A 12,028-nucleotide genomic window follows, 5' to 3' on the forward strand; every position below is an offset into this window, starting at 1 on the left:
TAAATAGTTACCCAAGGGTCTGAACTTTTTAAATATGCATGTCAAGAGAGTATGTTATTATATTATTTAAAATTATAAGCTTATAAATAGTGATGGACGTAAATTGTAAAAATGCACCTTTATTTCTAAATAAAATATCGGCACCATAAATTGTGATAGGGACATCATTTAAACGGTGTAATAACCGGGACAGATGGACAAATAAAATACATGAGTTTTAATTACAGTAGCGTATATTGATTTCAAACTATAATGGCCAAAAACTGAGAAATAATTATTTTTTTCATTTCTTTCTTAAGCTTCCTGTTAAAATGCATTTATAAAAAAATAATTCTTAGCAAAATGTACTACCCAAAGAAAGCCTAATTAGTGGTGGAAAAAACAAGATATAGATCAATTAATTGTGATGAGTAGCAATAAAGTTATTGGCGAATGAATGGGAGGTGAACGTTGCTCGGATGCATGAGGTTTTCGACACTGCGGTGCTGAACCAGATAAAAAAAAAAACAAAAAACATTCAGTGTATATTTATTGGTTCGGGTAAAAGTTATAGCGTTTACAAACTATGGTGCCAAAAGTGAATTTTCCCATTTTGGAGCATCTCTGACTTTTCTGAGCACCTATCATGTTTCATGAGGTGCTAAGATTCCAGGATAGTATAAATACCCCCCAAATGACCCCATTTTGGAAGGAAGACATCCCAAAGTATTCACTAAGATGCATGGTGAGTTCATAGAAGATTTTATTTTTTGTCACAAGTTAGCGGAAAATGACACTTCGTGACAAAAAAAAAAAAGTTTCCATTTCTGCTAACTTGTGACAAAAAAAAAAAAAAATTAAATCTGCCACGGACTCACCATGCCCCTCTCTGATAACTTTGGGGTGTCTACTTTCAAAAATGGGATAATTTGTGGGGTGTTTACTGTCCTGGGGGGTGCTAAATTGTAAGCACCCCTGTAAAGCCTAAAGGTGCTCATAGGACTTTGGGCCCCTTAGCGCACCTAGGCTGCAAAAAGTGCCCCACATGTGGTATCGCCATACTCAGGAGAAGTAGTATAATGTGTTTTGGGGTGTATTTTTACATATACTCATGCTGGGTGGGAGAAATATCTCTGTAAATGAGATTTTTTTCACACACAATTGTCTATTTACAGAGAGATTTCTCCCACCCCCCATGGGTAGGTGTAAAAATACACCCCGAAACACATTATACTACTTCTCCTGAGTACGGCAATACCACATGTGACACTTTAGGATTTCACAGGTCATTTTCAGGCATTTGGTTTCTAGACTACTCCTCACACTTTAGGGCCCCTAAAATGCCAGGGCAGTATAGGAACCCCACAAGTGACCCCATTTTAGAAAGAAGACACCCCAAGGTATTCCGTTAGGAGTATGGTGAGTTCATACAAGATTTTATTTTTTGTCACAAGTTAGTGGAAAAATGACTGTGAAAAAAAAACAAAAATTAATTTCCGCTAACTTGTGAAATCCTAAAGGTACTCCTAGGATGTTGGGCCCCTTAGCGCAGTTAGGGTGCAAAAAAGTGCCACACATGTGGTATCGCCGTACTCAGGAGAAGTAGTATAATGTGTTTTGGGGTGTATTTTTACACATACCCATGCTGGGTGGGAGAAATCTCTCTGTAAATGGACAATTGTGTATAAAAAAATATAAAAAAAATTTGTCATTTAGAGATATTTCTCCCACCTAGCATGGGTATGTGTAAAAATACACCCCAAAACACATTATACTACTTCTCCTGAGTACGGCGATACCACATGTGTGGCACTTTTTTGCAGCCTAGGTGCGCTAAGGGGCCCAATGTCCAACTGCGCAGTCCGCTCCGGCCCACGTGGCGGTGATTGACAGCGGAGGTCGCTCTGACATCATCGCCGGGGACCGGGACGGACCTGCGTCGAACGGCTGCGGGAAGAGCTGCGCCGAGGGACGTCCTGGGAGCTTGGAGCTGGAGGAAGCCCCCGGTAAGTACCACTTATTTTAAGATATATCCCCTGATGACTCCTTTAAAGAGACACTGAAGCGAAAAAAAATAATAATGATATAATTAATTGCTTGTGTAGTATGAATATTACTATAACATTAGTAGCAAAGAAAATATTCTCATGTTTTTATTCTCAGTTATATAGTTCATTTTATAACATTGCATTATTCCCTAATATTTGCAGTTTACACACTACTCAGCATTCTAAAGGATTTCACAGAGCAGGCTAGCAAACTTTTTATAAGCTTCAGAAGACGTGGAAATCATGGAGCTCAATGGCTCTTTTGCATAGATAACAACGGGAGTTTCTTAACTCTTCCTGTACTGGAAACAATATTAGACTTTTGTCTCTGCTCCTAATGTTTTAATTCTTAGTTGTACTACACATACAAATCATTATGTCATCATTTTTTTCCCGCTCCAGAGTCTCTAAGAATTCAGGGCTACTAGAATTAGCTCATACTCTACATAATTCACTTACTTCTAAACTGGAACGTAGCAATTTCTCGTCTTCTAGGTCCCTCTTTATCTTATCTATTTCTTTCCTGTACAATAGGGAATGGTAAAAGTATTATCACACTTTTAGGAACACGAACACACACACACAAAAACCCACAAAAAGGCGAAAGAGATCGCTCTCTCCCAGCGGCAGGGGGCGTTGCCAGCTGTGGGGGATTGGGACCCGATCCTCTCGGGTGATATCGCTGGGCCAGGCTGTACAGTCGCAAAGTAAGCTGTATAGCCAACGATGCGTTCTTTTGCTATGGTGGGGGCAGAGGGACGACGAAACGGTGTGTGTGTGACGTCACATGGCAGGCGGGAGAGCGCAGTCGATTTGTCCGTCGCTCGCTTAACAATTGCAGTTTCTATCAGATATGGTTTTCAAAAAAAATTGACACACATTACCGCGTACGTTAACATTGTTGTGAATTATTGAGAGTAAAATAAATTATACCGCTTAAGGTCGATTACCATACAACAAATATTTTACCGAATGCCGCTCAGTGAATGGAAGCCAATGTGATGTAAGATGTAGTACACAGGAAGTACAGATGACACAGGAAGTACAGATGACACAGGAAGCATAGCTCCCAACTGTCCCTCTTTTGGAGGGACAGTCCCTCTTTTGGGAGCCATGTCCCTCTGTCCCTCCTCATTTGTCCCTCTTTCAGGACTTTGTCCCTCTTTCTATGTAAATATATCTATTTCTCTACTAAAAATGTGTTTTATTGACTCTAAACTTTATTCCCATCCTTTAAATTGATATATTACTAATTTTAAAATGTAAATATGAAGGAAAATTAACCAGGATAGAAAGGACCAATGTGGATTGAATTATAATACAACATATTTTTCTCATGAAATCTTTACGGTATGTGTGACTAGGGGTGTGGCGGGGGTTTGATCACAAGTGTGGGGGGGGCGTGGCTTGTGTCCCTCTCTCATCTCAGACAGTTGGGAGGTATGCAGGAAGGACAGGAGAGGACACAGGAAGGACAGATGACACAGGAAGTACAGGAGATGACACAGGAAGTACAGGAGATGACACGAAGTACAGGAGATGACACGTACCTATGTTCTTTCCTAAGGGCGTCCACAATAGTGAGCAGCTCGTTCACCTGTGCTCTCAGCTCCTCCACCTCACTCCTTTTACCGTCATTCAAGTCAAACTTTGGTTTGACATCCACAAGGGGGCTTATGGGGGTGAAGCTCGGCTTTGACACAAATGATGTGGGTGTAAATGCCGAGGTCGTGGGTATAAATGCAGAGGTCGTAGGTGTAAATGCCGAAGTCGTGGGTGTAAATGCAGAGGTCGTGGTTACTGGTGGCGGTGGCTACAAGAAGAAACAAAAACAGGTCAGATGGTTCAACAAGTCACAGAAGAAACTAGTACAGTGGAACCTTGGTTTGCGAGCATAATTCGTTCCCGAAACATGCTTGTAATCCAAAGCACTCTTATATCAAAGCAAATTTCCCCATAAGACTTAATGAAAACCTAAGTGATTCAAAATCCAAAAACCATTATAGCAAAATAGTATAAAAAAAGTCACTATAACTAACAGCATCATTGCCATCTGTTGGCTCGCCCCAACCATTTCTTTTTGTGTGGTTTTAAAGGATACATCCAGGCACAATAAAAAAACAGAGTCCCCTTATCTGGGGCTTCCTCCAGCCCCTGGCAGCCGTTCCGTGCCCTTGCCACAGCTCCGGTGGCTCACGTTGTCCTGCGCTGCCGAAGTAGTTCTGCGCCTGCGTAGTACAATGCTGATGACATCGGCCGGACCACGTGACTCACGCGGTGGAGCGCAGAAGAGGCTGACCAGAGAGCTGACCTGGCGAGGTCGGCTTCTGCAGCGCAGGACAACGGGAGCCACAGCGAGGGAACAGGAAGGCTGCCAGGGGCTGGAGGAAGCCCAAGGTAAGTGGATTTAGTTTTTTTATATTGCCTGGGCCTTCCCTATAACAAGGAACTTATCCATTGACAGTTGCCTTTGCCTACTTCTAAATATTTCATGGAAATATGACATTGTACAGTCTTTGCACTGAGATTAAGTGCAATTCTGCAGCGCCAAAGAGAGAAGAACTATCAGCTCAGATGTAATGATAGTAGCTAAGGAGCAATGGGCCCCGGTACAAGTTTTACACCCCCCCAACCCCAAGCACTCTATACATAACAATTGATACCACGTACCAAAATGCAGTGTAAGAAGGGGATGGGGAAAAGCTTCTTAATGATTACTACTATTCAATGCATCTATAGACGTGATTATTACCAGCAGAGGCCCAATAAAGAGCAGCCTGGCAGTTGAGGGAGCCCCCCCCCAGGCCCAAGGGCATGGGTGCGGTTGCAACCTCTGCACCCCCAATTGCTAGTGACGCATGTATACTATTTTTTGCTTGTATATCAAGTCAAAATTTCACAATATCTTCGTAAACCAAGTTACTCTCAATCCAAGGTTTTACTTTATCTGGTAACCTAAATAAAATTGAGTGAGAGAAAACATCAGCTCTGATTACAGCCATCCCTGCTGCTGTGTACATCATACAGAGGTAAAGCAATGCAACTGACTTATCAAATGTTATTTTGTTAAAGCCTAATTCCCCCCCCCCCCCCCCACTAATCCCTCTCCTACCTGCATCAACACAGAGTTATGAATTATCTGTCTCACTAACCATCCCTGCTAATGACAACTACTCACCGGGCTGTATTCTTACAACAGAGATGATGTTATAAAAGATTCCAGTGTACACATCAAATATACAAACACAATCAGATATGTATGTCTGACTTTAAAAACACAGTGACTGCTTTACTGCAGCAGCACAATTAACATTTTTGTGGACTAAGCATAGCTGTTGCTATACAAGTTATTTATGATGACTATCAACTGAAAACTAGAATAATTTATATATATATATTTTTAATTTTAATTAAAGTTGAGGCTCCTGCACACTGCAAATCCAATTTGCGATTCTGATTTTCCCTGGAAGCCATCAAAAAACGCAGCCTGCAGGACCTATTCAAAAAAAACGCAGCCTGCAGGACCTATTCAAAAAAACGCAGCCTGCAGGACCTATTCAAAAAAACGCAGCCTGCAGGACCTATTCAAAAAAACGCAGCCTGCAGGACCTATTCAAAAAAAACGCAGCCTGCAGGACCTAGTCAAAAAACCGCAGCCTGCAGGACCTATTCAAAAAAACGCAGCCTGCAGGACCTAGTCAAAAAACCGCAGCCTGCAGGACCTATTCAAAAAAACGCAGCCTGCAGGACCTAGTCAAAAAACCGCAGCCTGCAGGACCTATTCAAAAAAACGCAGCCTGCAGGACCTATTCAAAAAACCGCAGCCTGCAGGACCTATTCAAAAAAACGCAGCCTGCAGGACCTATTCAAAAAAAACGCAGCCTGCAGGACCTAGTCAAAAAACCGCAGCCTGCAGGACCTATTCAAAAAAACGCAGCCTGCAGGACCTATTAAAAAAAACCGTAGCCTGCAGGACCTATTCAAAATCGCAAATCGGAATTGCATGAAAATCGCGTCAACATAGCAAAAATCTGAACTTTTTTTTTACAACTCCGACTCAAAACCACTCTGGAAAACACTGCAAAAATTGCTGCAAAATTTTACACAGAGCGATTTGCATCACAAAAAGCTACATTTAGCATTTATTGAGCGATTACAATCCTGTAACAAATATAGAAAAGCAAGGGCAGGTTCACACTGGGCGCTTTTTATGTGCTTTGCTGATCACCGGCAAACAGCAAAGCGCTGCTACTAATGTATCCCTAAGGATACATTTACACCGCGGCGTTTGCGATTTTGTTCAATTGCAAACGCGCTGCATGCAGCATCTTTGAGGCGATTGCGCTGTGATTCCTGTTCTATTTAACAGGAATCACAAGCACAAATCATAATGAATCGCAAGATTCCCCCTCCCCGAATTGTGATCGCGGGGCAAGCCCCGAGTTTGAACTAGCCCTAAGCGATTCACATTTTCTAGTGGTCCGCAGGCCTTAAACCTCCTTTAAACTGTTGTAAAGAGATGGTGATAACAGCAGTAAGAAGTCAAGCTGTGCATATGGGACGTTTGTGTAGTTCAAACTGAGGTGCAGCAACTGCTATTCTATTACATCCCATGTATCTATCTGTTAAGTAATTTGTTTTGGCTAAATGCAGCATTGATTGTATTTTTTAAAAGTGAGAAGGCAGTCTCCTGGAAAAGCAGGGGAAATAAAATGGAACTTTCTCTTTTTCATATGTTCCTAATTAAGCAAAGTGAATCAAAACAAATCTTTACTTTCTGTGCTAATCAAGGAAAACAAAACCAAATCCATCAGAATCATGTTGCCAACAGAGGGAGCCAGAATGTAGAGAGAGCGTCTTTATTATAATAGAGGGAATTCAAATCTTCATGTTAAAGGAATACTATCGATACCCAAGTGTTCTAAAATGACAATGTACAAATAATGTCTAAGTAGCTGTGTAAACATTTTCCTTCTTTTCATGTTAAATATCAGAAGCAAAAGCTGTAATTGAGTGTAGGATTTAGCTATATTGGGACAAATCAATTGCAGAAGGGGTGTCAATATCAAACATATCAAACTCTGAAAGCAAAAACAGTATGAAAAGCTGTGACAATTAGTTACATTTCCTCTGCTCTCTTCAGACACGTCAGTCAGAAACAGTGCTCCCAACAGCTGCAGCTCCTGTGTCCTGTCTCTCTCTGTCACACACAGAGCTACACATAGAGTTAACTGATCAAGTGTGAGGGGAATTTCCCCTCTCCTCATGGCTCAGTCAGCCTTCAGTTTTGGCGTCAGTAAACTTTGAATGTATTTTGCTAACAGTAAACAAAGAAGTTGCTACTAAAATGTATACACGAGTACTTAGCAGCACTTCCCAAACAATTCCTGTGTCAATTGAAAAAAATATGTGAATCGATAGTATTCCTTTAAAGCAAACCTGCAAGTTTTAAAGTGGACCTGAACTCTTATGCAGGACAGAAGAAAACAAAGAGAAATACATTTATGTATTTAGAGAGTTTAGCCTGTGTAATTCTTCCTCATCATCTAATCAAAAGTTGTAATTTGATCCCTTAGCTGTGTCAGCTGACTGCCATGGCAGATAAGCTCATTTGTAAACACATAATGTTAAAGGAAACCAGAGATGAACGCTTTGGCACAAAACAAACATATCCCCCGCTAGATTGTACAAAATAAATACTATACCTGGTATTTTTCCGCTCTGGTGTGCCTTTGTGGTTTTTTTTTTTACTAAAACTCCATGCAAAATACAGTTTATCAGAAAAGCACATTATTTAGTGTGCTGAGTGCAAAACGAAATCACCATTTCTGAAAACCTCTTATGACTAAAATATAGATAAAAAAAATGTTTTCCAATATACCCTTACATTAGCAGCTCCTCCTATCTCATCACTGCTCTCTGTGATGCTGCAAGTACTATACAGTACAGGAAAGCAGAGCCAGAAGGGGGCAGGCTTGGGTTAGAAAAGACATCAGAGAAGACAGACTCAACTATAATGATTCATGAGCAAAGCCAGACAATGCTCAGTCAGGGATTTTATCAGGGCTGAACCAAACAGGTTGAGCAGTGAAGGATGAAACAGGGAGCAGGGTAGGTGTTTTCACTAATATTCCCACTGATATATAGGGTAAAATACAGGAGGGTGCTTCGTCTCTGGTTTACCTTAACCCTATGTCCTTCCGTGAAAGCAGGAAGTAGAAACAGTGCAGATTTATTGCAGGATTTGTATCAGCTGTAACAAAGAAATGTTTTTTTTTCTTTAAAGGTTATTATGCTGTTGCTTAACTTTTAAAGCAGAGATGAAGTTTTGAGTTCAGGTCTACCTTAAAGTGTACTAGAGATGGTGCGTGTATGCCAATTTATACTTACCTGGGGCTTCCTCCAGCCCCATGAGGTGCTTGGAGTCCCCTGGAGTCCTCCCACCCATTACGCTCCAGTGGCCAGGAGGGTTCCGGGCCTGCGCAGTGCTACTACTCTGGTGCAGAATGCTCCTGGCGGCGGGAGCGTGACAGTAGGAACATGCGCAGCTGGGCATTACTGGGAGGTTTTCTGAGGGAATGGTAAGGTCGGGGAAGGACCTTAAAGAGACTCTGTATAAAAAAAAATAAAAAATCCCCTGGGGGTATTTACCTCGGTAGGGGGGAAGCTTCAGGGTCCCAATGAGGCTTCCCCCTCCCCTGTAGCTACAGGCAATCCAGGGCTGGCTCCCCCGAAGTCTCCCGCAATCCTGGCTCGACAAGCCTGACAAGGATTGATATATTTACCTTCCCTGGCTCCAGCGGGTGGCGCTGTTGCGGCTCTAAGCACGGAAGTAGACGGAAGCAGCAGATTCCACTCGGGTCCGCTGTACTGCGCAGTAGAGCGGACCCGACTGGAATCGGCTACTTCCGGCTATTTCAGAATGGCAACTGCACCTGTGCTGGAGCCGGAATTGTAAATATTTACATGCTCGCCGTTCCAGGACCTGCAGCGAGACCACCATGGGACAGAGGAGGACAGGGGAAGCCTTGATAGGATCCAGAGGCTTCCCCCTTCCGAGGTGAGTACCCCCAGGGGCATATTTTTTTTAAATACAGATTCTCTTTAAAAGAAACATCAGGCAATATTAATATGAATTCGATTTACTTACCTGGGGCTTTCGCCACCTCCTTGCAGCGGTCTGTCCCACGCTGACAGCTCTGTTCGCAGCCTCCGGCCCAGGGTCCCCGCACGCTGCAGATACCACAGCAGAGGATTCTCCAGAGGCTTCCCGCGTTCTCCATTAGACCCCTGGGAAGTTTGTTGTCGTGCTGCTGTCAATGAATGAGCATAACCGCATGGCGTGGTAGCACACAGCTTCTCTGCTTTTCCGGCAAACCCGAGCAGCTTCGTGCCACTGTGCAGTGCGGCCGTGCTAATTCCTGGACAGGAACACGGGTGCCGCTCTTCCACTAGGCCCTTGGTGAACAGGATTTGAGGGGTCCCAGCACTGGATCTGTGGAGGCAAGGGGGAAGCTTCTGGATTACCCAGACTCTTTCCTCTATTGAGGTAAATACCCATTTAGGGAACTTTTTTCCCTTTTAGTTTCCTTTATGAAAGTCAACTGAAGTGAGAGGGATATGGAGGCTGTCATATGTATTGTGTGTGGGGTGTGATGTGTGTGTGTGTGTGGGGTGTGATGTGTGTGTGTGTGTGGGGTGTGATGTGTGTGTGTGTGTGTGTGGGGTGTGATGTGTGTGTGTGTGGGGTGTGATGTGTGTGTGTGTGTGTGTGGGGTGTGATGTGTGTGTGTGTGTGTGTGTGTGTGTGTGTGTGTGTGTGTGTGTGTGTGTGTGTGTGTGTGTGTGTGTGTACTGTGTGTGTGTACTGTGTGTGTGTACTGTGTGTGTGTACTGTGTGTGTGTACTGTGTGTGTGTGTGGTGTGTGTGTGTGCGTGTGTGTGTGTGTGGTGTGTGTGTGGTGTGTGTGTGGTGTGTGGTGTGTGTGTGTGGTGTGTGTGTGGTGTGTGTGTGTGTGTGTGGTGTGTGTGTGTGTGTCTGGCTACACATGGCACTCGTGGCACCCTAAAGTCTACAGCTTCATTGCCGTTTGGACTCTCTGACAAAAAGGACTGGTAACTATATGGCAATTTCGTCCAGCATATTGAAAGTGCACCCACACCCTGCTATTGGGGGATTGACTGGTGGTGTCATTTGTCCTGTGGACATCTCCATCTGCCTGTGACTCATCTGCTAATAGTTTAACCCGCGATTGGGGGACTTTTCATGCATATGTCATGTACACCATCAGCCGCTTTGCTTTATCAAGAGCCTGCTAACAGCTTGCTTCATTATATGTCTATGTAGGCTGTCACTGTCTGCTGCTGCTTTTCACAAATGAGCCATCAGCTTGATTCATCTGCATTTTATGATATACAGTGCCTTTCTGCATGGCTGCCATGAACTTTATCATTTGATCACCAGCATATTAACATCCTTTTGCCACCATATGCCATTCATTTGCCACCAGTTGCTATGAACTTCACCATCTGCGTGCTATTGCCATTGTAGCCACATATATTCAATAGCAACATCCACAATCATCTTGTCCTCTGTGCAGAGCACAGGAATCCGGGAGTTTATCATGTTGGGGACTGCAGACCCTTTTGGTGTTGGAAAAGTTTGTGGGGGGAATTTTTATGGGTTCTAGTGGGGGGTTTTAGGGTTCATGGTTTAGTGTTTTGTACAATTTTGTATACATATAGGATTGTTATTAATAAAGTATTGCCTGTCTTTTTCATGCACCTAAGAGCCAATCCTCATTCATTTTTACTTGCTATCCGGTGATGTGTGTGTGTGTGATGTGTGTGTGTGTGTGTGTGTGTGTGTGTGTGATGTGTGTGTGTGTGTGTGATGTGTGTGATGTGTGTGTGTGATGTGTGTGTGTGATGTGTGTGTGTGATGTGTGTGTGTGATGTGTGTGTGTGATGTGTGTGATGTGTGTGATGTGTGTGTGTGATGTGTGTGATGTGTGTGTGTGATGTGTGTGTGTGATGTGTGTGTGTGATGTGTGTGTGTGTGATGTGTGTGTGTGTGAGATGTGTGATGTGTGTGTGTGTGTGTGTGAGATGTGTGTGTGTGTGAGATGTGTGATGTGTGATGTGTGTGTGTGTGTGTGTGTGTGTGTGTGTGTGTGTGTGTGTGTGTGTGTGTGTGTGTGTGTGTGTGTGTGTGTGATGTGTGATGTGTGTGTGTGATGTGTGTGTGTGATGTGTGTGATGTGTGTGTGTGATGTGTGTGTGTGGTGTGATGTGTGTGTGTGGTGTGATGTGTGTGTGTGGTGTGATGTGTGTGTGTGGTGTGATGTGTGTGTGTGTGTGTAGTGTGATGTGTGTGTGGGGTGTGATGTGTGTGTGGGGTGTGATGTGTGTGTGGGGTGTGATGTGTGTGTGGGGTGTGATGTGTGTGTGGGGTGTGATGTGTGGGGTGTGATGTGTGTGTAGGGTGTGATGTGTGTGTGGGGTGTGATGTGTGTGTGGGGTGTGATGTGTGTGTGGGGTGTGATGTGTGTGTGGGGTGTGATGTGTGTGTGGGGTGTGATGTGTGTGTGGGGTGTGTGTGGGGTGTGTGTGATGTGTATGTGGTGTGCGTGTGCGGGGAGGTGTGCATAGGCTTTCCGCACCTCCCTTGGCCCGGCGTCCTCCTCAGTTTGCCCGCTATTCCTGCCATTCTGTACAGTATAACAATGTTCTAAAAATGATAAAAAGAGGGAAGTCGAGGTGGACTTACCTCCCTCTGGTAGTGGACATATACTCAAATGCAGAGTAAAAATATATATACAATTTATTCACAACTCCATAAAATCGCAACGCGTTTCGCGGTCAACAGTCCCGCTTCATCAGGCAGTATAGGAGCATAAAAAACTGGTTCAGGTCCATAAAGCATGTGAGCGCCTCTGTGAGACTGCCTGATGAAGCGGGACTGTTGACCGCGAAACGCGTTGCGATTTTATGGAGTTGTT

At 43.7% G+C, this 12,028-nt stretch overlaps 1 protein-coding gene across 2 annotated transcripts in view; it reads right to left on the reverse strand.

Moving 5' to 3' along the window:
* The window catches only part of CD2AP (CD2 associated protein), a 165,282-nt gene that overhangs the window by 8,014 nt on the left and 145,240 nt on the right, over positions 1-12,028 (reverse strand). For both annotated transcript variants that reach the window (XM_068280202.1, XM_068280203.1), the window contains 2 exons: positions 3,578-3,840; positions 2,487-2,550 (listed from right to left, as the gene is read on the reverse strand). In XM_068280202.1, coding sequence (XP_068136303.1) covers positions 2,487-2,550; positions 3,578-3,840 — 327 coding nt within the window. The remainder of the gene's footprint in view (positions 1-2,486; positions 2,551-3,577; positions 3,841-12,028) is intronic.

The sequence above is a fragment of the Hyperolius riggenbachi genome, chromosome 4, assembly GCF_040937935.1.
Source record: "Hyperolius riggenbachi isolate aHypRig1 chromosome 4, aHypRig1.pri, whole genome shotgun sequence".
Taxonomy (NCBI): Eukaryota; Metazoa; Chordata; class Amphibia; order Anura; family Hyperoliidae; genus Hyperolius; species Hyperolius riggenbachi.